This window comes from Corvus hawaiiensis, chromosome 11 (genome assembly GCF_020740725.1).
Source record: "Corvus hawaiiensis isolate bCorHaw1 chromosome 11, bCorHaw1.pri.cur, whole genome shotgun sequence".
NCBI classification, from domain to species: domain Eukaryota; kingdom Metazoa; phylum Chordata; class Aves; order Passeriformes; family Corvidae; genus Corvus; species Corvus hawaiiensis.
Window position 1 is genome coordinate 10,891,040 of NC_063223.1, and position 27,579 is coordinate 10,918,618.

Below are 27,579 nucleotides of genomic sequence, written 5' to 3' on the forward strand. Positions count from 1 at the left end.
AACAGGATCTTTCCAAATGTACCTTCATTTATTTTCATAGTATATTCAGATTTTTTTCCTCTGTGAAGACATTCTAAATACCAGAAGATTTGTGAGCAAGTCTAGCAAAATACTGTTCCTCTATTCAGGAAAACTTTAATTGGTGATTTTTATGTGTTGTGTCCACATTTTGTATACTGAGTACATTTACATGATTTTTCTTATATTTTCTCCACCAGAAGTTTATTTTATGCTAGTTTTTGTTTTGGGCCTACTGACTGCTTATGGAGTAGCATAGAGAATTCAAGGTAAGCCCTTAGTTCTTCATAGTCCTTTAAAAGTAGCAGCATGGATTTGCACCAAGGCTAAACATAGTGATTTGTGAGTCTTTTAGTTAATTTTTGAGAATTTTGGTTGAAGTAATTTGAGCAAGGAAAAAAGATTTTATTATATTATTTTGTGGCAATTTGTGCTTCTCAAAGTCTATATCTGCTTTGTTTTCTTATCTGTTAGATACATATTTCCATATATTTTCCCAAAGCTCTTTGAAATCTTTAGCTGAAAATGATTAGAGAAGTGAAATATTTCTTGCATTCATCAAGAAAAGTACCAGAACAGTGGCTGGTACGTTGGAATTATGTTGATAGTTAGAGAACCCCTTGCTTTAAACACCTTTTTAATGTTAACCTACATTTAACTTCTTATTAGACTACATTCCTCGTATTGTGCCAAGTTCATATCTTTTGTGGAACTGGAAGGCTACCCTGTGTATATAAAGTTGGACAGTTTTCTCTTGGCTATGAAGTGCACTCAGGGAAGCCAAAACGTCTCTTATAACAACACAAGAAAATGAATTTTTCAGTAGTTTCAAAGTCTGTTTTGTTTAGACTTGTAACCATTTCCAGACTGCTGAGAGCCAGCTATTCCCAGAGCTTTATGGTATTGCTATGGCATTACTAACAGAACAACTGCTTGCTATTGAGGAAAAAATGAAAGTTAGTGAGAACTTTGCTTGACTAAGTACAATTTCCTACTGGGTAGCTTGGGTAGTACATCTGTATTGTGCAAATGACCTTTTAAATAATAAATTACATCCATTATTTAAGAAGTGCAATGGTAGTCCAAAGTTTTCATTGGAAATAAACCATTTATGCCCACTTTCTGTATAATATGCTAGTACTGGGGCAGTCAGGGCTATGGGTGCAGGGCTGTGGCACTGAGCCAGCAGCCCAATTTATGAGTTATCTGTACAGAGGAGGAATTCATAACTACATCAGAACTTCAGCTTTGACAAATGCCAGCCAAATTCTTGAAGCTGCAGAGGGGTCCCTGGTTGAGTTCTCTGCCAGTTTGCCATACCTCGGCCTAAACATTCATCCTGCAGATTGCAGATTAAGATTTAATCATGTCTATAGATTTCTAATTACTCATGAGTATCTTATTAGAAAACGTGGCTGGCAAGGAGCTCCAAAGACCTTCCAGTAGATTATAAAAAAATTTGTTCCCCAATTAGCTGCAGAACTGTCATCTGGCACCCAATTCTTGTTTAAACTGTTAGCAAGTTTACAGAAAAATGAGAACATAATACTTTCCGTTATTCCAATCCACCATGTGACCAAAAATGTTTTTTAATCTTGAAAAGTTAAAAGCAGGAACACTAAAACATTTTTTGTTGATGCCTGAAGTGATGCAGCATAGAAATCCAGAAATACAGCAAAAACATACAGAATTATTTGCTAGGTTTATGGCTTGATTATGTGACTCATGCAGTTCTAGGTTAAAAAACAATCATATAGATTGTTTTCTAAATGAAAAAATATGAGGAATTTTATGGTAGTTACAGATAGAGGAAAACACATATTTTTCAGGATATTTGGCAATCATGAAGTAAAAAGCAACATGGAGAATGATGTGCAGATACAGTTAAATGTGTAATTAGTACATGCATACGAAAATTAAAATAATACACTTGTAACAATAGTGAGCACTTAAAAATTTTCCTCTGTTTATATAATTTTTCTAAGCAGTCCTCAATTTTTTACCAAGCAAGATGCAGGCCAGCATATTGAAAATGTGGGTTTAGGCTCTTTACCATAATATCTTCCCCTTTGGTTTTGATTTCTCTGTATTTCTGCTGCTAGTATTACAGCGGAGAAAATACTTTATTACATCAATAATTTTGAAATTTGACTTCAAGAATATTGACAAGATCATCTTTGACTTCTCTTACTTGTGCAAATCAATCAAAGGAGATGCTGGAGTTGTCTTAAGGCCTCATTCTGAAAGTAACCTAGTGAAGCCAAAAAACTGTTTGATAGATTTTAGTGGTTAATTTGTTAAGAGCACCTGTCTACAGTGGGAAAAAATTCCTCAAGAGCAACTTGAGGTGAAAATGTAACCACAAACTTCTCAGGCTTAGTATCCTACTGGACTAAATCTAATGCCTGTATGTATTAGATAACAGGAATTGCAAGCCCCTTTCTCTCAGCAGAAAATATCTTATGTAAAGGAGTCATATTCTGTAAATAGCTGTATTTTAATGTAACTGTATTTTCTGCTACCAAATATGAAACTTCTCCCAAAAAAGATCACATAAGACTGCCTGTATTTGCCTGAATTTAGTTAAGTCTTAGTGTTCAGAATTAATCTAACCAAAAATCTGTAAGTAGGTTTCTGCCATGCTTTAATGCTGGTTTGACAGTGAGTGTCTGTTTCCTTTTCCAAAATATGCTTATTCTTTCAGTTGATTTGCAACCCAGCTATCATTCAACATTACCTTGTTGAGCAAGGACCTCATAGTGCTCTGTACAAAAATGCGGAAAGCTCTGATTTCTGCTGCAGGTGTCTTTGAGAAAGATAGGGAAGTGACAGGAAAGCAGTAATGGTATTTGCCATTTTCCAAACACATGGTCAAGTACAGAGAGAGCATTTGGGGAAAATCAGAGGGAAAACGTGCACAGAGGGAAAGTTAAAACTAGAAAAGGGTTCTTTGCGTGCAGTTCACAATTTGACCAGTTTAAATGAACCAGAAATAGTAAGAACGAGTCACACCAGGTTGCATTTTTCCAGTGATAATTGTATAAGCTTTTTCAAAAATATCTATCAAATTTCAGTACTAGAGCAGCACTTTCACTTTTTGAAAATATATAATTAGATACGTATGTGTACTGTGGTAGTTCTGTAATTAGACTCTACAGTTGTAACAGTCCATTTTTGGTCAGTGGCCTTGACCTGCTTTGCCTGGTGGGGGCATCTTTTTCCTCCCAGCTGCTCCCCAGGTGCTTGGCAGCAGCCAGTGTGCACCTCTGAGCTGGCAGCTCTCCACACGGATGTCCCTGTGAACCACAGCCCTGCTGGAATCACCTGCCTGGGATACGCTTAGGGCCATGGCAGAGGGCTCTTGTTCTGTGGGGGACAAAAGGAGGTGGGGAAAGGATGTGGACATAAATCCTTTGAAATGAGACTTCATTAATTCCAGTGTTCGTGGAACAACCTGGTTTAAGTGGTTTTATTTTGGAGAGCAAGCACATATATAAAATGATAAAATGAGAGCTAATGGGATTTGTCTTAAAGATTTCAACATCTAGAAATAAACATAAATGCACTGTACATAAATGTAAAGAACCTACTATCTAGTATTATTAGCTATATATAAATGTAAATCTGACAATAAATTTCATTAAATGTCTATTTTCATCTATATGCCCAAGGAATTGTTAGACTAAGTATGGTGTCTGCATTTTCCTCTGAATGTTTGTGTTACATTCATTAATTCGGCAAGCTGAAATGCTTGTGGAGATACTCAGGTATTGCAGGAATTGCTCTAAATATAATAAATTCAAATTCATAGGATTACCAAATAGCCATGGTCTAATAATAATAAATTTGCATTCAGTATGAAATTCTGGGCAAAAGGACAAAAAAAACAAAATACAGGAAATAAATCTTTGAAAGTGCTTACTGATTCAGGAGGGTTTTTGGAAGTGATGTGGCTGGTTTCTCAGTGAAGAAATTATAAAATTCTGGACTGTATCTGGAAACTCATCATCCAACATCTCTGGCTCATACCACACTTCTTTTTGTCTGGACTTGTGCTGGCCATGAGTTGTGTGGACCATCCTTTTGCCATAGCACACCCTGTGCTCTCGCTCTCTCTCTCTCTCTCTGATTGTGCTTTGGTTTATACCACCATAACAGTTTGGGAAGAGCCATTTTTCTCTTTTCCCAATGGACTTTTTTACTCCTTGAATCTTTTCACTTAGCTCCCCACAACTTGTCTTCTGCAGCTCTCTTTGCTCCATCTCTGCTGTCCAATACTATAGATGTCCAAATTGTGTTCACTCCGAGGAAATAGGAATCCACTTTAGGGGAAAGCTTAGTCTTGGTGCGTATTTCTAAAGCCTATAAAGTGACTTTATGTATTGCTATATAAGTAATAAAAAAAAGCTAAAACACAAGAGCTTTTTCTTCACTCCCCATTTTTAAAGCCACCTTTTTTTTTCCACTGAAGCGTACAGCAAAAGAACATTCCTAGTTTTTCCATCATGTTATCTCTCTTAGTCTGTGGCTTCAAAAGGAATGAGCTTAAGCTCAAGTGTTTCAATGTGCAGTGTGCTGGTCTCTATAGTGACCTTCCTTCCACATCCCTCCTTTTGCTGGGATAGAGTTTTCCTTACACTTATGTATCTCAAGAGATGTCACAATTTTTTATTGCTCCTCTACCATGTAATGTAGCCCTAGGTAGCCACACTAGGAAAAAGGACTTTCACAGTATAATTTCTGCCATTTAATGCATACTGTAAAGCATTTTCTTAATTTTTTTTCATTTTCTCCCTTTCACCTCTCTGCTTTAAAAAATGGCACGATTGATATTAATATTTTTCTGTGATAAAAATGTATTTTGGCTTGATCTTAGTGTTGGTAATATATTATTCAGTGTTCCTGCTTAATAAAAGCCATTGGTTGTTCCATTACTCACAGCAGTTATTACAACACTAAAGGTCTTGTTCATCAGAATGACTTGCAGAGGCAAAATCAAACCCCTGAGTTCTCCATGCATCAGGATAATAGCTGTGATGCATGCAAGTTGTTAAAAAATTGAAAATATAATGTGTGTTTCTTTGTTTCATTTTTCTTTTTTTCTTCCCCCCCTACCCCCTGCCCCCCTCCCCCTGGAGATTAACACTAAAGAAGGATCTGTGAACATAATTTGTTTTATTGTATATATGTGTTTTTGTATGTATTTTGTTCTTTCAGTAGAAGTTGTTGGGAGTGAACCTGTTGATTTTATCCCATTTCACAAAACATCCTCCTTAAAATCAAGGACATAGTACATGGATTTTGAGTTGTTCTTAATTATCAGACTTGTCTTTGGATTCCTGCCTTTTTGTTGGATGGTGATAGAAAGAGGTATAATCTTAGATAACCTCTGCTAATATGAGGAAAAATGGGCACAGTTTTTGAGCAGAGAAGATGGTGAGAAGTTCTAGATCAAGTCTTGGGACTGGGATTCTGTTTGAAAGATAACTTCTGTTATGTTGTGTTGAGTTCATGCGTTCTGACATAAAATGGACATAAACCTACTGCAGGATAATGCAAGACAGCAATTTTATTTCATGCTCATCATCGTAAAAGGTTTTTTAAAAAAGTAAAGTTGCAAGTCTAACTAGGATGTCAAAACAACAACAACAAAAAAGTGATGTTTGGAAACAAATCCTCATATTTGAGGTTGGGTTGTTACCTCAGCACAGAGACAAGCAGGGGCTGCCACTGCCAGAATGACTTTCTCAGCATGGTTAAATGGTGTGTGAGTCATCTTCTGAGGCACACAGTGGACACTTGAAGAATATTGAGCCTGTTTAGCACTTTCATGACTCTTCTAAAATCTCATTTTTCTACAAGTTTAATGTATTATACAACTCTTTTGCTTCTACAAACCTTTTCATTTATTGTTTATAACTTTGCACTCTTTACCTGATTATAAGAAAAAAACAAGTTGGTCTAATTTGTATTCCAAAACACTTGCTATAGAAATGAATTTGACAACTACATCTACATCATTTAAAAACATTTCTGCCCTCTCCATGTTTTATGGATGTTATATCGCCTTTGATGTCTAGCTTGATTCTGCATTTGTTGATTAACTTGTCAAAGTTGCAATTGCTATACAATGTTGCTACAGGGTTGCTCACTTGCTTTTAGGGGTCTGCATCATCCTTGGTCAACAAAGTTCTGGGTGTCTGAAGTTTGAGTTGCTTTTTGGGGTGGTTGTGAGGGTTTTGGGAGCAGGGGAGAGGCCTTTTAAAAATCTCTTTTGATGATGAACAAGAAAATTGGGAAAGAGGAAACTGAGGACACACTTATGTGTGTGTTGCCTGCGTGTATCCACACATTACCTGACCAGGTGCAGTAAACAAGATGTGTAATGCCGGAAGATGGATAATTTTGAAAAGAAAATGTGTATGCTAGTACACAAAAAAATGACAATGCTAGTATTGTATTTGACCTGTAGCTTTTAAATAGGCTACAGTGCTTTGATTGAATTTTGTGCATATTCTGCTTTAGATATGTTGATGGGACAGCTGGACTGGTTGCATGAAGTATGTTTAGACAGGTCTGGGGGCAATGCAGCTTTCCTGTCAGGAGCCAAAGATGAAGATGTACATCAGCTCACTGGTGATGGGCAGAATGGAAAAAGAGTCTTGTTCAGCAATAGCCAAAATATTGGTGTCTTGTCAGCGCTGGTTTGGTTGCAAAGCCAAACCACAGGACCATACTGCTCCTGTGAACAAAAGCCCATCCCAGTCAGACCCAGTACAACTGGGAACTGTCTGGTTTTCATCAGGACCTCAGAGCTCCCTCAGGTCAGTGCTCATCACGCTGTCAATGATACCTGGTACTGTGCTCAGGGGTGGTACTGCTCGCTCAGGGAGCTTTGTGCAGTCTCCTTGGGCCTACAAGTGCAACCCAAAAGCCGCAGCCAGGCAGGGGGAGGTGCAGTTCTCATGGTGGTCACAGTCATGCCCTAGGAAAACCCACAATAACAACAACACTGGGAGTTCCAGGGGCGAGACTGTGAGAGCAGAATGGAAAATCCTGTCCTAGAGGGGCTGGGATATGCTGCTGCAGCTCAGGTGAAAGGGAACGGAGCTGCAAGGCAAAGGCTGTGGGATTGCAGATGCATGGCTGTGGCATCACACACATGAAGGTGCTTAGGTGCTATGCAACAGGCCACAGTCTATTTTCATTTTAAGTGTAGATAATTTAGCTTGATTGACCATGCTAAGAAGATGGCTATATATTTAAACAGTAATAATTTCAATGTTTTCTTCCCTGCTAGATTAAACAGGGGAAGCCACGTGTAGTGAATTCGAGTCCATCATAATCTGTCTATGATGGGACAAATTGGTCCTTGTCAACACCACAGGATTGGTTACATGCATCACATTTAATGGGCTTGCTGTTCAGTAGCTTCTGTGGGTGGTGAAAATGGAAAATAATCCACACAAGCTTTTCCCTTCAACCTTGTGTAGAGCATTAAATACCAACCCCATGGAGAGAATCTAGGCTATGGCTGTCAAAGATACCAGGAGCACCTTTTCTAGTTTTGTAATACTTCTTGCCTTTTTCAGAACAAAAATAGCATAGCATGTGACGTTTTGGCTCACTGAGAGGGAGAGGTGCTTTTAATTAGAGGCCATTTTCTGGAACTGTAAGAACACAAAATATGTAGTTAAATCTTGTGCAAGGGTGGGAGTGAAGGGTGCTGACAGATAAAGCTGTTCTAGGGACATGGGGCTAGTAGAAAAACTAAGTGAATTTAGAATAAAATCACTTATTTTTATTAGTGTTTTTAGGTATTCCTTGATGAAAATGTCAAATCCTGGTTTCTAGCAACAAGGATTTTCATTGCTAGGTGCTTGAGTTAAATAAGTAATATTCTGACTTGTGTTGATTTCATCCTTACGAAGTGGCAGTGAAAGGAGGGAATAAGTAAAAAATTCCAAAGCATGAAAAGAGGGAAGGTAGCCTGCAAGGCAGGTCTTTATTGTACATCATTTCTTGAATATGGTGCAAAATTCACTTTTCCCATAACCAAATCTTTGAGAGGGAACAATGCCAAATATGAATTTAAGGATACAGGTACTTTGTTCCCTTAACTACAGTGTGTAGTAACTTGTGTAACACAAGTTTTCTTATCTTGGTGAATGAAAAAAAAATAGTATTTTTGGAAGAAAAATTTTAAAAGGAAGAAGTTTTTATTTTGCCACATGAATTTGCAGTGTTTTTACAATGAAATTGAGTATTGGAATCAGAACTGTAAACATTCATGAACAGGTGATGTTAATATGGTAAAATAAACTTTAAAATTTAAGAATACTCCTGGGATTGGTTCTAAAACAGTCCTTCCTATTAGCACAGAGAGATAATGGTATTGTAATTGTAGTTTCCTTTAATACACACATTTGAAGTTAGCAGCCCATTTTGCATTACCTCATCTTCTCCCATTACAACCAGATGTGCAGCATTCCTAGAACAGTGCTCAAGGGATTCTCAGCAAAAGCCTTGAGCTTGGTTCCCAGCAGGTGCTGATCTCAACACCTTGTTCTAAGGAGGAATAATTGTATAATAAAAAAAAGAGGCATTTTGGAGTACCAACACCATCTCCATTAAGCGTCCAATAGGGAGGTCAGTGGCAGTAGGAGGAGAACCTTAAAGGTCTGCTGCCATCACTCCTTGTGATCAGCAAACTTCCAACAGTTTGCCAGGTCTCTGATTCTAGAGATGACATGTAACAAGCAGACACCCATCTTGATGTCCTATGGACCTGTTTTTAGGTGAACTTATCTTCTGTTCAGAAGAGAACTTATCTTCCATTCAGAAGAGAGCTTATCTTCTGTTCAGAATTCTGCTGTGTATTTGACACAAATGATTCTACATCTTATGCTGTTTAAAAACTGAAGCACAAACCAAAGCCCCTAACCCAAAACTGAATAAATCTTGAAAACTGAGATGTGTTTAGATTTCCTCTCAAAAATACATTTAATATATGAGTAGTATTTATATAGACAGGGGAAATGCCATGTGCCTACTGAAATTTTACAAATCTATAAAAATATTTGAAAATATTTCAGTGTATCTCAAGATTTTTCTTAATTTTAGCATTCTTATTTTTCAAGGTATAATGTAGACTGCCAGTGTATTTTTTTTTTCCCTTTTCCTATTATACAGATCTAGGTCCGTTGTGGCTGTAAAATTAGTCTATTTGCTGTTAGCCTTTAATACTGTATTCCCACCTACAACTGCAGGGAAGGGAATGCAGCATTCCCACCTACAACTGCAGCTTGAAGGGAATTCAATTAGGAAAATGAGGCAGATGAAATAGGCAATGTAATGTATATCTGCAATATGAAGAAGAGTAAATACACTTTTCATCTGAATAGTCAGAATAGAAACTGTGTTAAACTGGGCTGAAATTTAATCAGAAATTGATTTCTTTCATCTTCTAACATTACTGTGTAATTGTCCTCCTTATTACTGGGCATTAAAAAGGCTACCATCATTAAAGAGGAAACATCTTTAACCAATTATGTACAGTTTCTAGTTTATCTGGCACGGACCTCCTCTTTATGTGAAAAATGGAAATCTCTGGAGGAACAGACTTAGCGTGGTCATTCCAGTCTGGGAATTGGGAAGCCTTGTGCACACACTGTTTGCATCTCATGACCTGTGTGCACACACCTGTGCTCTGTTGATTCCTGCTGGTTTACAAACCATCCAAACAATAAGCAGGTAAAGTTCAGATGACTAAAAACTCTGCCAGTAGCAGTTTCCTGCCTGGATGCACTCTGGAATAGTCCAGCCTTGCTGTAGTGTGTTGGTGCACTGTTGTGGATATTTCACTTGTACCCATTACTTATTTCCCTAATGCATTTTTTAGCATTTGTGTTGGTCTGAGCACAGACCAACACAATGTACTTTGCAGAAAAACACAGAGGATCACTAGGGCAGATGGATGTGGAAGTAATATATAATAGATCATGAATAATTGTTTAAGAAAAAGTCTCCCATAATCCCTTTGCAGAATTGGAGAGAGTAGCACTGGGAAGTCTGCAATATTACTGCAAAATTACAGCACAACCAGTACAACTGACACATTAGTTTGAAACACGTTTATTTAGTTTGAATCAAGAGTTAGAAATCCATTATTCAGATACATTTTTGCATAGTAAACAAATAGAAAGGGTTTTAATACATGCTTTAATTCTATGTATGAGATTTTATAATGTTCTAATAATTCTGGATCAGCCCACTGAGGCTATAAAGTGATTCTTCAAGCTATTGCATGGAGAGGTACGAGATTAGTGCTTTTACTTTACTGATTTTTCTAGGCCTTTTTTAACAAGACAGGTAGTGAAGTAAGTAAAAATGCATGTGGTAGGTGCATGATGAATACACAGTATAGGCAACCTAATGTCACCAATCTTATTTTGCTATTCTTTGCTGCTTTTTGCTTATGGAAGCAATCAGCCAGAGGACTCCTCCAGTTGATTATCAAATCTCAGGTTCTCTCCCTTCTTAAGTCAAATTTCAAATCATCAGATTTTACATTCAGCAACTGTGATTTTGAAGCCTTATTTCTGTGCTTAAGTCTGTCCTATGCCTGTGGACAGTACATTTATTTATCAGTGTTCTGGAAGACAGAACAAGAAATTATCAGTATTTCTTTGATTTCTGTCCATAGCATTGCCAGGTGCAAGGGCAGGTACTACATTTGATTTTCCAGTCTCTGGAGACACCAGCTTAAAGTTTCATCACTGGAGGTTAGTCCTGGCTATAGAATATGCTTCTCTCCTTTATCAGAAACATTTCCTTCATTGCAAAGGGAACTATGTCTCTTTACTGGATGGTGTAAAAACATTCTTGCATGTTTTTAATCAGAATGAAACCCCCCTCCAGGGGGTTGCTGATGGACTGCTTAAGAGAAATGAGAAACACTGATTGAAGTTCCTAAGAGTTATTTTTTTCAAGCATCAGCACAAGGTAGTAGGTGTTTTTTCTGCTAAGCAATTCTTCTAGTAGCTAAAGGGACTTGATTTTTGTATATTGTCGAGTTTCAAGTTTAATATATGCTGAGGGACACATCTCAGACACTTAATCTTCTGTTAACTTTATGTGGAAAAAAAAAGTAGAACCTTTTCAAATCTTTGAAACAGGCATAGTTAAAATCTCTACTCTTCCATGGTCTGCTCAAGCATTTTCTTTCATCTGTGATCTTCAAAAACAAAACAAGACATGGTGCCTGCTTAGAAAATGTTTATTACATGAAATGTAGTAATCTGATTTGTTACTGTATCTTTTACTAAGATTTATACATGTTTTTCTGGTGTAAACCCTGGCTAGATGCATCTGCTACCCTTCATTTAATTAAGTTCTGTGGAATCAGATCTCTACAAAGCCAGAAGTTCCTTTAGAAGAACAAGTATTTCTCAAAGACATTTTCAAAGTGTGTGCACTTAGAGGGGGTCGTTCTGTGTACTTTTTTTTTTTATGGGAGCAGGTAAAAGTGGGATGTTAAACTAGAATAAATCTCTTAGATTAAGAACCAAGTTTAGGTCTTACTGAACACAGTAAGCTTGCAAGAAAAGAACTGTTACAAAAGATCTTCCATGACTGTAGCAGTAGATTTCCCCATCTCGGGCAACATACTGTAGCGGGTTGAGTTTGAAACCGGGCGGAAACACCAATTAAATGTAGTGGTTTTGGTTCAAAATATTCATTACTTACTTATTTTCCTTCTGTGAGATAAGAATTAGGAGAAAAGCAAAGCAGGCACAAACCTTAACCAGTTGCAGTACAATGAAAGAGTCTTATTACTAATAGAATTAAAAGTAAAGAGAAAATAACAAAACAAAATTAAAGCAAATTCTGCCCACCCTCCCCCTCCCCCCCCCCCCGCACTTCTCTCCTTTTACCCAGCTCACACAAGGGATAACAGAACATGGGATGTTAGTCATTGTTCCAGTTCTTGAAAAGTCTCTCTCTTATGCTTAAGGAAAAAAGGGTTTTCCTTCAGTTGCACGTGGTTCCCAAACTGCCACTAACAGCAGATCCACCCGGAAACAAACAATCTGCTGTGTGTTGAACATCTCTCCCATGAAAAATCTCACAGTTCCTTCACACTGCAAAACATAGGCCATCACATGGGGTTATTCATCTTTTTAAGGATAAGTTATTTTGGCCTGCACACAGAGGCTTTTCTTCGCCACAAGTCTCTAACAGCCTCTTACTACTTCTATATAGCCTGGCATAGGCACTCTTCACAATCTTCACAGGCACACGAGGATACTCCATCCCCCCATGTTCTTCAAATGGATTAAAGAGACAAACAGTTTGTGGTATTACGGTTTCTTACCAGGGCATGCAAGAAGGTTTCTTTTAAGCTGCGCGCCAGAATCGCGGCACCGCCCTCTTTTCTCCTGTCGCCATGCTCAGCTCCGTCCCACGTGACTCACTTCTCTTTCTCTCTGACTCTGAAGCCGCCATGTTGAAGAGTGTTCTTGTTCGGGCTTTACGGTGGGGAAAGCCTCGCTCCCTCTGTGCTGCTGGCTGCGTGGTGTCCTCTTCAGTTCAGCACGGAGTGTGCTGGCTGCAGACAGGAGGCTCTGCCGGCTCCTGTTGACTCCGCCGGCTCCGCATGGAGAGGAGAGGGACCCGCCTGTCCCCAGAAGCCGCGCTGGATGGGTTTAGCTGTGAGCAGTCCATGGCTGGTTTTAGCTGCCTGCGGCTCTGGGACAGTCCCCCTCAGTGACCCAGGGTCCGTGCCGCAGCGTTGGGAAAGGGGGAAAGGGGCAGTGGTCCCGGCCCGGCCCGGCGGGGCCGGGAGACTCGGAGCCCCCCCACCTTCCAGCAGGCGAGCTCCGACAAAAGGGAAAGTCCCGCCTTTCCGTGCAGTTTAAATATGTAAATTGTGAGAAGCGTAATTGGTCTTAAAGACTGTCCATCAACTCAGGGTCAACCCAATACACATACAAAACTGAATTTCCTGATTAGTCACTTGGTTCAAGCTGGGTAATGTGAGTATAATGCTTCCAATGTGTCTGAAGTATTGTCACATGAAATTTGTAATTTCTTCATATTTTACCCTGCAGTACCTTGGATATTTCGAATTGAATTAAATACTTTAAATACTCTAGGGCTTAAAGACCTAAAATAGACACATTTAGAATTGTGCTGTAGCTATTTAAAAGGGATCTTCATTCTCATCACGAAGAGAGAAAATTTTAGTGAATGGAAGTGGAAGTCTTTGACTTCCTCTAAGAGAAAATGTAGCACTGATCATCTTCACATCCCAGTTGCTCAAGCTAGAAAGTGTGGATGGAAAATGGCTAAATAAACTTTCATCAATTTGCTAGTATTTCTTTAGTTGAGGTATTTAATGGAGAGATTAAGAAAATGTGGTTTATTTCATAAGTCCTGTGTGCACAGATTTGCATTGTGGCAGAAAGAATGTGAAATCCTATTTGTGCTTTTCGGAGAACATATGACCCAAATGTTTACAATGCAGGACAAATGAAAATGGGAGGGAGAAATGACATTCTCTAGAATTTTGTAGCCCTGCCAAGATGATGAGAGAAGGGGTTAAAAAAATTAAAATTTTTGCTTTGGAAATAAGCCTTTTTCACCACTCCTTCAAAGAAGTGATCGTTTTAGGAAAGATATAATAACCATTTCAAGACACCCAATGCCTTGATAAGCCCAGGAGGCACTTTCTGTTAGAAGCTGGCTAGGCAATTCGATCGTTTTATTCCTGTTGTTTGGAAAGGCAGAGTCAGTTCCTTAATTATCTTAACTACTGTCTCTTTCAGACCCTGAAGGTCAGCTTTCATCATGCTGAGATTTGGGCAGCACCTCATCAAGCCCTCCGTGGTGTTCCTGACGACAGAGCTGTCCTTTGCTCTGGTGAACCGCAGGCCAGTGGTGCCAGGACGTATCCTTTCCATGGGTATCTGTGCTCCTGGGAAAAGCAGGAGACGCTCGGGGCGCTTGGAAGGCCAGGTAGGATGCGACATGGGCTTATTCTGAAACCAGGCAGTGATGCTTGATCAGAAGATGCTTGATCAGTCTTGCAGAACTGCTGAAAACAGTTGCTTAGCAACTGTGACCTTCGAGGTGAATTTCTATTGACCTTTTCACCACAGAAGATGTATAAACAACCAGGTACTACTATAAGCATTTTAAAGTCTATCAGAGGTGGTACTGTTTAAATTCCATATTATGCTAAATAACACATCCTGCTTCGCTTTTAATAATGTCACTTATTTTTAGATGTGGTAACTTCTTTATGGAGGATTTTCAACTTTTCCTGGCTAAATGTGCACCATTTGTCAAATGCCAGTAGAATCCTGTATGAAGACTTTGAAGACTTTTGGGGTTTTTTTGTGGGACAGATTGCTTTGATGAATTTAGTTCGGAAGGGATTAAACCAACCATCTGTATAGTGTACACGTTTCATGATGAAAATATGAAGCCACATGTTGTAAGTAAAATTCTCCAGTTAGAAATTGTATTGTAACTTGATTATATAAGATGCTCAATATTCCTTTTTAATGTATTTTGTAGTATAGTGTGTTATTGCAGTCAAAATTCTGCTGCTTTGTAACTTGTGCTGATCTCAGCGGCTGAAAGTGCTATCTTTCAGAAATAATCAAGACTGATCACTTTTTCCATAGAGGTTCATGGTAAAATTTTAGTAGGAGCTCAGTTAGGCAATTGACTGACTATGTTGGGGAAAAAAAAGTTGTTGTCTGGAGTTTATTGAAAGTTTTCTTGTTAGTTTTGTTGTTTTATGTTTTTTCTTTCATGATTTGAAATCAAGTAAACTTTAATATCTATTTTTTTAACCCATAAATATATTTCTTCTGAAATATGGAACCTTCCTTTCCTCCCATCACTTCTGTAGATTATAATTGTTCAATACTGAACTTCTCTCTGTTTTAAATGGTGTTTGTGTGTATCAGAAGTCACATCTTGGCAAAGATACATAGACTTCATAGAAACTTTAAAAGTGCTGCTGTCTCACCAATATCTTTTAATGAATAAAATTAACAATTTTTCTGATCTTCAAGTTTCTGAAATACCTGATGTAAATCCAAGGTGATTTACAGATTTGTTATAACAAAAACCATTTTCAAAGCTATATAAAGCATCATATTGGTCACTGTGTGATGCAGGGCCTGTAAGTGCCTGAGCAGCTGCTGTATGCATTGTCTGGATCAGAGAGTAAATAAACTGTTATCTGTTCTGTGTGTGCAGGTTTTAAAAACAATATTTGACTATTGTTTTGAACTAATCAGTTAAGTGAACAATTGCATCTGTTGTTAAAAATAGAGTATTTCAGATAGCATTCTTGTTTTAAAGTTTCCTGAGCACCTAGTAATGACAAGTTAAGGAGCCTATAAAACTTGATTATTACAAGCTTCTTTCCTTCTTAAATAATTAAAGATTCTAAACTCTTGTTGTGTAGTTATTGCTGACTTTTGGCAGATACATTTATTTGCTCAGGGTTTAGGTTTTTTATACCATAATGAGTATTGCAGCTTATTTTATAGTGTCACATTGTTTTAATAGCTTGTGTTGTAATATATAATGTAGTCTTTGTTTCTCCATTGAATAAATGTTCAGGTAATAAAAACCCAACCCTTTTCCTTTCTCATTACAATAAGAAGAAATTAGGAGAGATCTTGATGTAAAGGCTAGAATACAGTATGTAAAATGGAGCAATTTGCAGTTTTAAGTCTTTAAAGCGTCTGTATAATTCAGCATTCATTCTGAGACCTGGCAGTAACAAGTGTATTTTCTTTGTTTTATTGTAATAATTTTATCTGCCTTGTCTTTGGCACACGTGTGACATTTTTTTTCAGTAGAAAATAAAATATTAATGTATGTGAATTAGAGAGACAAAGGAAATGAGTTTGAAAGCCATCTCACTCCAGGTGGTGGCTTTAATTAACTAGTATGGTTGAAATTCCATCTTGAAACAGAACATAGGGTTGGAATTATGAATTTGCAGTAATAGTTTTAAAATAAAACTATACTCTGGAAAAAAGTCAGTCACAATGGCCTTGTGGCATTCAGTGTGACTCGAGCAATGCCAAAGCAGGCTTGTTCAGTTAACAGATTGCAAAGTTTTGTTTTGTTTATTTCAAGCTGCCAGTCCTGTGAATTTAGCTTGACATTTGAAAGGCAAATTGTGCTAATAGAAACAAAAATAGGTAGAGTAAGAATATAGTATTTATGGTACAGAAAGTGTTCTGCTGTTTCTAGACAGAGCTGCCTCGTTTTTCCCAGCATTAGACTTCTGCCCAATGGGTGCAGAGAGTTCATGGACTCAGGAACCTGTTTGCATTGGGATCCCTTTGAGCGATTACTGCAGATTCTTGGATTGGAAGGTGCTGGGTTCTTATTGTTGAGTAAGGAATATCTGACATTAAACTGGAATCTTTAGTGTGCGAGCTACAACATGCACATGTCTGTGACAGTAGGTGCAACAAAACAGAGAGCTGCAGATGGTCAGGGTGCAGGATTAGTGCCTGTTTTCCTCAGGAGATCCACTCCCTTTGCTGTCACCTGGCAGGCAAATGCTTGAGACTCAGAGGTGTCTGACCACAGGCTGTCTGAAGACATTGTCACTTAATACCTGTAATAATAAGAGGTCTGTACCTGCTCTGCTCTTGCCTTCTACTTGTCTGATATCAGAGTAGGAAGGCACATGGTATTTGGGACAGTCTTGATTAATGAGATACTGTTTTTTGGGGTGTACTTTTATGCTGACTTTCTGGTTTATACAGAAATGGCATGATTTTGTTCTGGTAATGCCAGAACAGTGCACATCTGGGCTCTAAGTGTGGGAGTGGTGAGGAGGTGAGCTGGGTATTCTGGAAGCTTGCTGCGATACCCTTATACAGGTACCCATTCCCTTTTTTACAACAGTCCTTGTTTCCTCTCAGTTCTGTCAGCTTGCTGCTCTGCAGAGAGTGACTGTGAAAAGCAGTCACTTGTGGCTCCCTTGAACAGCTCTGTGGCTGTTTTGGAGGAGGCAGCTATTCAATAGCTGGAGCAATGCAGGGATGTGTCTATAGTCAGCAAATGCATTGTTTCTGTCACACAAAAGGCACAAGATGAACTGAATCAGCACATGAAAACAGCATGAGCTCAGCTTCTCCTTGGCTTCTTCCTTGAAGTACTTCATTCAGAGCCTTGCTGCTTCCATAGTTCCATAGGGCAGAACTATGGTGCTGTTTGAAACAAATTCCATCTGCTCTTTCACATGGACTTCTTGTGCTTTAATATGGTAACAAATACCTTGTGAATGACCTACCATTTTACTGATGTTTTCTTAGCCCTGCACCACAGCTTTACATAGTTTTGCTCACATCTTCAATAAATATGAACTGGTTTTTATCACTGCTTTTCTCATGGTGTTGTGCAGGGTACTATTTTCATCTTGTGTTAAATATGAAAAAAGAATTTCAATATTATCAGAATCCATTTGGAAACTAGGATTTTTTATTATAAATAAAATTATTCATTAGTTATGTCCAATTTTTTTTTCCAGTAGACAAGGTATTGATCTTTAGATTTGTGTTCAGGATGCCATAAGAAGAACTAGCACAAAAGGAACACAGCAACATTTGTAAATTGATTGAATGCAATATGTAATGACAAACAGCAGATCTATGGCAATAGTATGTTATATAAAGCATTTTTCAGCAGTTTATTGAATTGGTTATTAAAAGGAACAGTCTTTCCAGCTGGGAACAGCAAGCTGAGGGTTATTTGGGCCAAGTAATTTTATAGAAATTTGTGGTGGACACTTTGGCTACCTTACTAAGGGCACATGTATGTGTGTAATAAATTAGAATAAACACCTTACAAAAATTTTTCATATGGGATTGATTATGAAAAGTTATTTCCATTAAAAAAACACAAAAAAACCAGAAACATAAAAAGAAGGTTGTTTAACTGTTATGTACTGAATTTTGCTGGACTATTTGTATTGCCCTTTTCATAGAGATCTAAGTTTTCCCACCAGAAAGTATTCTGATTGTAGGGAATAGACCACATATAAAATCCCAAAGCATATGATATTTTTCTGGCAACTTCATCACTACATGGAGTTAATGGTCATTATTTGTTGCTGAGGCCATGTGCTGTTCTGTGAGTTACTGCAGCTTGTTCCTTTTATTAATGAGCAGAGAAAACATTAGTTGAACCAGATGCTCCCTTCCAAGGCTTGCTAACACCCCGAGCTGCAGTGTAATTGTTCTGGGTCTGCTGCAGGGGTGGGACAGGATCCAGGGTCAGGCAATGTGAGAACAGCATCTGCTCTGCTGCACAGTTTGTCTGGCTGGGAGCTCCCTGTCATCTGCTGTCAGAATTGCTGTATTGCTTGAGACTGATGTATTCTGTAATGCCTCAAATATTTTTCTAATGCTTTCCTTAAAAGTTTTGCAGTTAAAAAGAGACAATCCTTTTGATTAGTATTTTTACTTAATATATTTTCAAAGTAATTTTTCATTTAGTTACAGACCTGACAGTTTCCATTGAAGATAGCACACTGGAAAGAACAAACTCTCACAAGTTTGGTTGAAACCCATGGTATTTATCTTGTACATGAAATTTTAATTCTTCATAAAGCTACAGAGCTGCTGTTATGATTTTATTTGTACATTACACATTTATCATATCTGTATTTATGCTCCATAATTATGAATTTTATGGGTTTCAGCCTAAATAAGTTTTCATATTTACCATAAAACTAAGATTAAGAAAATAAAATTCAGTTATATTGCAGAATATATAAGCTTATATCTACATATTTTAATAATGTCCACTGTATGTTTGCAACAACGTGTTAGACATATCTAATCTTGTGGGAAAGTAGAAAGTAGAAATCCTTTCTTTAGTGCTCATTACAGAAGCTTCCTATGTATTACTATTATTATTAGTTTGTTTAGCACAATGTTAAGGAGCAGACATGCTCCTTTTAGCTCTTAAGCAAAGAGCTAAAAATAAAGGGGTTTGGTAAAGACTTAGTAATTTAAATATTAGGCCGGAGATGGAATCACAATGGAGACACAAAATGTTGTTTGGTACAATAAGGCCTGGACTACTTACATGAATTTTTCAAAATGTGTAATAATTCTAGAAGAAGAGGGCATTAGGAAGAGGATGCAGTTTCTTTGCTGGTGCAGAAAAGACTTCCTGAATGGGAGGAACAGATATAAATGATGCATCTTATTTGAAAATGGGGGGCACGTATAGAATATATCTCTTCATCAGGAATGCAGAAGAGATTCAGACTTACTTTATTGTAAGTATCTGAAGCTGTTGAGTATCAGTGAAAACTCCTGAATTTTTTTACCTCAGATCCCAAATAAAGCCATTCCATGGCTTTTCCTTACTGATCCCTCAAGTAGGATTTATTAATGCCTTATAATGTTTACTTGCACAAATGAGAGTAAGAAAAACAGTTCCTATGCTTAATAATTTTTAGCAAAATTAAGCTGTGCAGAGGACAAGGAGTAGGACTGTGCTCTTGGCAGCACCAAGCCAACAGAGCAGCTTTGCTGTATTGTCAAGTTCCCTTCTGGGATAAGGGCTCTCCTCAAACAGCCCAAAGAATGACTGATCCGCTCTGTGTATGCAAACCACTTGAACTTCCTGATGACAGAGAGGACAGTTAATTATCTCAGGGCTGGAGTCTTTTTGTTTGCAGTCTACAAACAAAGGGATGGTGTTTGACTCACATTAAGAAATGTTGCTTCTGAAGATAACAGATTCAGGGCTCTGTGCACAAAAGCTTGTCTGTATGACTTATTTGTGGGGATGGAGTTCAACTGTCTCATTTGGTCTGATAAAAATGCTTTCTCTCCCTTCAAATCTTGTCTTGCTTGGAAGGTGCTCACTGTTGAAAGAGGATGTCCTTCACCATAAGGATATACAATTCTGTTTGGATTGTTATAGTTGCATTAATATACTGGTATTGATGAAAATCCCATTCTGAATCCTTTGTGCCAGTATTGTAAATAGAAAGGAAAAAAAAGGGAAAGTAATGGAATCAGAAGTATTTCTTGCCAATTTGCAAATGGAGTAAATTAACAATTAAATTACTTATTTACATGTATTCAGCAGATCAGTGGTAAGAATTTCTCAGCTTGTAGCACAACCTACATTGGAAGAGGTGTTAAAAAAGCTGTGTAAGGCCACATAAAGGAGAGGCCGTAGCTCCTAGGCTGGAACCTGTTGCATCTTAGCAATGCTGTGGAGGGCCGAGCAGTCTCTTATTAGTCATGTGTTGAACCAGCCTTCAGCCCCGACTGTGTGGAGAGTAATGAGATCTCTGAGAAATGGGCTTGTAAGCAGTGTCATAATAGGTTGGATCTGCAGTTAAATTTCTTGACTACATTGCTAACAAATACTAAAATTCAGCTAAAAAATTCCAGTTCCATTTTTGTCTACTCACTTTCATTCACCTGTTTGTTATCATCATTGATTGGAACTTATAAATGGCTTAAACCACATTATGCATGAACCTCTCTACTGCTTTGTGTGTTTCAGGGGGACTCACTGTCCAGGTCTGAAGGTGTGTTACTAATGTGTGTCTTCTAAAAGTGGAACTGCTTGTCTTTACAAGCTCCAGGGACATGCAGAAGGGCTCCCATTTCGTCATGTTTACTCTCATTATCAATTTTCAAAGCATGTTACAACTGTAGTTTCAAAGTAACTTTAAGGTTTCTGTCATTGGGGTGACAGAAATACCTGGTAAAAAGAATTTATTTTAGCATAGCAAGAAACCTAGACAAATGTTTAGTGAGAAAAACCTCAGTCTATGGAGTTGGAAGAAGTCAAGCTTAAAAAGCAGAAGAGTAAAGCAATGTGGAAAGATATGAAATTAAGTGGTAGCAAACTTTTGTATTAAAAGTGGCAGGGAAACTGAGGCAGGACACAAAAAATGTTAAATGAGTGTTTCCTTTGAGGTTTAAAATAATAATGGGCATTCTTGTTTAAAAAACTGTGAAGTCCTGTTCATCTTATCACTTGCTACAACTACCTGAAAGGAGGTTGTGGAGAGGTGGAGATCCAAGGCTTGTTCCTTCTCCCAAGGAACAAGCAATAGGACAGAGGAAGTAGCCTGAAGTTGTTCTGAGGGGGAGTTAGACTGGACATTAGGAAAAATGGGTTTGTCAAAAGGGTTGTCCAGCCCTGGCACAGCTGCCCAGTGCAGTGGGGGAGCCCACATCCCTGGAGGGATTTAAATGATGTGTAGATGTGGCACTTGGGTACATGGGTTAGTGGTGGCCTTGGGAGTGTTAAGGGTTGGACTCAATGAGATTAAAGGTCTTTCCCAATCTAAACAGTTCTATGATTCTATAAATAATAATAATACTTTTAGTCCAGCAGTTGCTTTCTGGTCTAGTAGTGAGCAAATTTGTAATTGCTGTGGTTATTGAACAAACCTGTAATTATATCCTTCTTATCACATCAGTAAAACCCAAACAAATAAATAAATGGATGGTAGACAACAAATACAAAGGAGGTGTTTGCTGCTGTTGCACTTTTGACACTATAGAAAATTTATGTACCTGCATCAGTAGCAGATAACCACAAGCTTTGCATTCAGGTACCAATTACCATGAACTTTAGAAAAGAAAGGAGGAAAAACCAATTTTTTTTTCCTCAGTGTATAACTGGATTTAAATTCAGGTTTTTTTACTCATTTAAGTAGTTTCTGGTTAATGAAGGAGATGACAGTTACAAGCCATTCCTGTTAGAGTTTGTGCACCTTTTGTCCTCAATATAGCCATTAGAAAGTGATTTGCAGCACACACACAGTTAACCAAATCTGGGCAAGGTATTGCATGACTTGCTCTTACAGCAGAATATAATTAAAAGAGATGATTGGAATACATGGTTATTCATAATAGATATCACACAATTACCATAAGTAATGAAATACATGCAAAATCTCCATTTGTAATTAGAATAGATTTGCTGGAAAGTCAATTGGAAATTTCATTTATTGCTTATTGTTTCCAGCATATTGGGATATTTTGTGCTATTCAGTGTAATACAACTATGTGTTTTCTTCAGGAACATATTTTTTGAGAGGCATCTGGCATGAACTTCCTATTGCAACTCCTAAGAGGGGATCCAGTGATCCAATGTTAATCTGTCATCTCTTCTCCTTGCTGTGAAGAGCTTAATATATAGTATTTTTCTGTTGAAACATACATTAATATTCCTTGGCATATAATTATATTATAATTATATAATTAATCCATAATTATTACCTAAAGAAGATATTTCATAATTTCACAAGTAACCATTTTGTACTCCTTATATTTAGAGGACCTCTATCGTGGTTTAACCTTGGTCAACCACTAATCACCACACAGCCACTTGCTTGTTTCCCTGCAGCAGGAAGAGAGAGAGAATTGGAAGGATAAAAATAAGAAAACTCAGTGTTTGGTATAAAGACAGTTTAACAGGTAAAGCAAAAGCTACTCGCATGAGCAAAACAAAACAAGGAATTCATTCTCTGCTTCCCATGAAGCAGGTGTTCAGCTATCCCCAGGAGAGCAGGGTTCTATCACATGTAACAATTGGAACACCCCTTCCTTTCCTTCCTCCTCCCATATCTTCTGTTTCCTTCTCCTTCACTTAGCTCTATATGCTGATAGTGACACCACATGGTCCGGGATATCCCTTGGGTTAGTTGGGATCAGCTGTTCCAGCTGTGTCCCTTCCCAGCTCCTTGTGCCACCCCCACAAGGTAGGGTGAGGAGCAGCAAAGCAACAGCGAAAACATCCCTGAGTTGTCAACGCTATTTCCAGCACAAATCCCAAACTGCCCCATAGCAGCCCCTGTGAAGATTAACTCCACCCCAGCCCAAACCAGTACAACCTTCAGCAACGAAGAGGGAAGTAAAAGGCATTCCATGCACATGAGAAATAAGCAGGAATGCTCCCTAAACATACAGGAATGGAGGAACAGGCCACTGTGATGTGCTGACCTAGTGCCTTGTCCAGAACATAGAGGGATCTATAATGCCATAGCCTGATCTCTTCAGGCTGCCTGGTATAGATGTCAGTCCTTTGAGGGGAAAGCCAATTTACTGTATTCCCTCAGTGAGTGCAGGTGCAGAGATCTGGAGAGAGAGTCACCAATACAGACTTCTTCAGATGCAACTTAAGGAAAAAGGAAAATCTTGAGCACAATTGCTTTGCTCTGATATGGTACTAGACTTCTTATATACCTGTGTAAAATAGGTTGAATTTTGAGATGCAAGGTATAGGAGAAAGTTTCACGAAGGATGTCTGGACTTCAGGTGTCTCTCTTGAAAGCTGTTTATTGCATAGGCGAAGTTACAGCATTTCAGGGAGTGGGTATCCAGAGCCAGCCCTACAGCTGCCAGCTCCAGCTGTGGGCATACCTGAAGCCTCTTTCTGTTCAAGTTACAAAGCATTTTATACTTTTCTTTGCAGAGTATCTTAATACATAACAACCAATAAGCACCATGCACAATACCTTTACATTTGCCTATAGCCTATCATAGCTACTACCATCACCATGTTATAGTCATTATTATCCAATCACAGGAGTAAGTTACAATTTAAGTTTACAATGGAAAATTCTCAGACCTCTCTTTTTCTTCCTACTTCGACATTTCTTGTTTGCCTGCCATATCTCTCTTTTTGGTAAAGACATGTTTTCTATTTACTTATGCTCTTCTTGAGACTTATGTACTTGGTGAAAAACATGTCTTTGTAGTCACATACCTTTGTCCTACTCCTAAAAATCTCCTTCCAACTCATCTCCAACGTTTGCCTTCTCAGTTACTCAGTGATCAGTGTTTCAGCAAAACATCTTTTACTCTATATCAAAACTTGCTTCCATTTCTACCTCATCCTCAGTTTCTACATTCAGAGATCTTTCTGCCAAGCCTACATATCTGTGAAACTTTCTTACCAAACTTTCATCCTCCCCAACACAAGGCCTCAACTCTGTTGGGCTTCACCGCTTGTGGCATCTGTTGTTTTTAGGTAGGACAAAATCCTTCCTTTCCTGTTTTCCTCCTCTCCATCGCACAGCACAGGTAACTCATACCAGCAACATGCTTTCCCCCACTGGCTGCTCCAGAGAGGAGCATGTACAGGATCTCCCACATTCTATGTATCCAAAGCTGCTCACCATGCTCTTTCTTTTGTTCAGGGAACATTTTCCTCTGTAGTTTGAAGTGGTAAGTGAGACTATCAAGTACAGTGATTCCAAAAGGCCCCATAATTGCTTTGCAGAGCTTCAGCGGAGGGTCAAGCACCTTCTCTGAGCAGGTAATTGGGTAAATTATGTTTTAGTAAGTTGTCTTGTGTAAAGTTAGACGCCAACATAGCAGACAATGGAGGCTTTGTTGTAAAATGAGGCTACAGTAGGAAGTGGAGTGCATAATTCATGGATATAGATGCATTTCTCTTTATCACTCATACCATATCTAGGTTTCTACGGCTTCACAAGTGTGCATAGTCTGCTATTCATTTGCTAATGTATTTTACTTGTTGCTGTTCCTTGTAACCTGCTGACTTCTACTGCTTCTAATCAAAACATGAAAACCTCAGCATCTCTCAGTGATCTCTCTGGAGCAAATGTTCGTATTGAACAATAAAAATTGAATATTTCCCTTCTGATGCTCTAGTGTAACATTGTACTGCATTCAGATGAGTGATCTCTCTACAAAGGCTGCCTAAGAACAGTTACTTTTAGTCCAGGATTCAATGATCTTTTCCTGTTAGTAATTGGGAATGTATTGAGATGGCTTGTTGCTGTTTGCTTCATAAAATTAGAAATCGTGTGCAATGAATATGAGTTTAAGTAGGTGAATTTGGAAATTCTTCTTTTTATGCAGCCTGGTCTGATGAACTTTGTGTATCAGAATACAAGATTTTGCTCTGATGTGTATGTAAAAATGTAACCATTTATGAACATTTTTAAAAATGTGTCATTGTTTCACTCAGTATTTCTTTTTCTGTCACTCCCAGGTAGAATTTGCCTAGTTGAGGGAGAAGAATATATGATACAGATTATATATTTAAATTATGCTGTAGAAATCAATATTGCCAGAATTCAGACATTGAAGTTGAGCCACTGTGAGCACATATTGCAGGAACACTTTCTTAGGCTCAGTTTTGTTAATGATGTTTTAGTTGGATAAAGCCTAACTCAATATAATTCACTTTACTACCTTCATACACCAAAGAAAAAAGTGAGAAAAAATATAGTGAGGACATGGCTCAGTAAATAAACTTCATTCCTGGCTGAGAAGAATCTTAGAGCGCAGTTGTGAAAACATTACATTTCTGGTGACACTATTGAGTTCAAAATCATGTGTGATTTGGGGAGCAAGAGGAAGAAAGGAGAAGTAGAGAAAGGGGAAAGGGAAATAGGTTTGTCTTTATGGGAACAAAATTTCCAGGAATAAAAGTCTTAGATTAAAAATGTTATTAATAAGAGCTATAGCTGTAAATCTGAATCTGGGGTTTCCTGAACTATGAGCAGTGATTTTTTTTTTAATATTTAGAGTAAACTTTGTGACTGAAAGAAATTGCTGGAGATGAGGAGCATTTTTTATTATCTGGTACTTTGAAATCAAGATTGAACTTGTCTTTAAGGTTAATAAGAAGCTATTGTCTGTATGGAGGAATGATAATGATGGAATCTGGGTTGACATGGAGGAATTCAGTATAGTTTCTTTTTCTCTCACTCACTGACTGATGTGGACTGTTAGTGGGACAACAATGAGCTGTGACATTTTTTGCCATTCTCAAGCGTTCAAAATGGAATTTAATCTTCTTTAGAAGAAAGATTGATAAAAAAAGGGAGGGAAAAAAGTGCATTAGGAAGTGAAGTCAAGATAATTGGATAAGCTTTCAAAGAAGAGGTGCATCTTCTTTTTGAAGTGGTATCATTTAACTTCGAAAACAGTAATGGAGAATTACAAATAAAGCAGCTTTATTGACCTCTTAACCTCATATTCCTGACAGGAGCTTGAAAGGAAACATAAAGTTACTCTATTTCTAAATATCTACTAATAATTTAGAATTTGTTAAAATTCTGCTTAACTCAGAGCTTAACTTAATTAGTGATTGTATTTCTATATGTTTTAACACTTCTGTGAATTGCATTCATTGTAGGGCAAAATTAAATTACTTTAACTGCATCTGAAAAAAAGTCTGATGTTTTGGGATTTAAGTGCCTGATCATGAGGACATAGCAGGGTACCTCTGCCAAGCTTTACCTACCTGTTGAGTGTTTGGTGCAAGGACTACCAGCAATGCTGCAAACAATCTAATGCTTTCTTGTTAGAGCCAATTGCCTCCTGTCTCAATGTTCTGTAGAAACTTTTGGCACATTTGCAAAATGAAATTGTGTGTTCTTCCCACTGCCAATTACTTCAGCTCCAGGTAGTGCAAATTAAAGACAAAATGAAGGCAAACTTTTAAATTTGATTTGCATAGCTCTGTTGTGGTGGAGAGAAATTTTGTTGGGAGTGAAAAACTCTGTAAACACTTTGAAATAGAATAAATGTATTTTTCAAATGACTCTCCTTAAAAAAAATTAGTGAGAGACTTCAGACATGGCTGCTTACACTGAGAAGCAGAGGAACTAGCAAGCTTTTTTTGGGTGTGAATTTTTTCTTCTGCAGTCATTTTGAATGAATGCAAGACATGGAATTGCCACTCTTCTTAGGTAGTGAGAAGACTTTCAGGATAAAAAAAAGAAAGCCACTTAATTAGTATCCAGTCATGTGGAAGGATGTTAATGACATTTCTGCTCAATTAATGTTTCCTTATTATGACCCTATCAATATTAATAAAATAATTTATACTTGCTTGTCTTTCAAAAAAATTCTGAATTTGACCTGGAGAAAGTTCATCTCAAAAATATTGCAGAGTTGTACAATTCTATTTTTATCAGTGATGTTAATGGAGCACTGCTGAGTTAACATAATATTTTGCTGAGGCTATTTTAGCTTAGAAAACAATGAAAGTTTTCCCTTTTTTGCTTGTGTTCCTTAACAAAACAAAATTAAATGCATCTAATAAAAATTATGGCTTATTTATAAATACCTGTGGTATTGAATGTATTTTTTAATGTGGAGAAACATCCTTCTTACATGAAAGTTTGGTGTTAAATAAAAGGTCACAATGGTTTTTATAACATTTATTAAATCTTTATATACAAATCTTGAGCTTGTTTGACCCATTTTTAAAATGTAGGGACACAAAATGTCAAGTTGAGTTTGTTTGTTTTTTTCCTGTGTATGTGAATGATAATCTTAATCCAAACCTCCTGTGAGAGTCCAGGTCAGGCTTTATTCGTCCTTATACAAGAAAAATCTGGTCCATTTATCTGGCATTCACAGCAGCATTGCTTGTTTTACTCTAATCCTCATGTGTGGTGTGGATTCTTTATTCTTGTTAAGGACTGGTTTTTAACATTCCTTGGTGTTTTAGAAGCCCATGGATTTATCTGCTCATTTC

At 37.8% G+C, this 27,579-nt stretch overlaps 1 protein-coding gene across 6 annotated transcripts in view; it reads left to right on the top strand.

Moving 5' to 3' along the window:
• FHIT (fragile histidine triad diadenosine triphosphatase) overlaps positions 1–27,579 on the top strand; it is a 584,721-nt gene that overhangs the window by 161,184 nt on the left and 395,958 nt on the right. For 3 of the 6 annotated variants that reach the window (XM_048315656.1, XM_048315655.1, XM_048315657.1), the window contains one exon: positions 13,848–13,969. In XM_048315656.1, coding sequence (XP_048171613.1) covers positions 13,870–13,969 — 100 coding nt within the window. In that variant the 5' untranslated portion in view covers positions 13,848–13,869. Of the gene's footprint in view, positions 1–4,298; positions 4,364–13,847; positions 14,038–27,579 lie in introns of those variants that run through there. The other 3 variants (XM_048315660.1, XM_048315659.1, XM_048315658.1) reach the window with 2 other exon arrangements.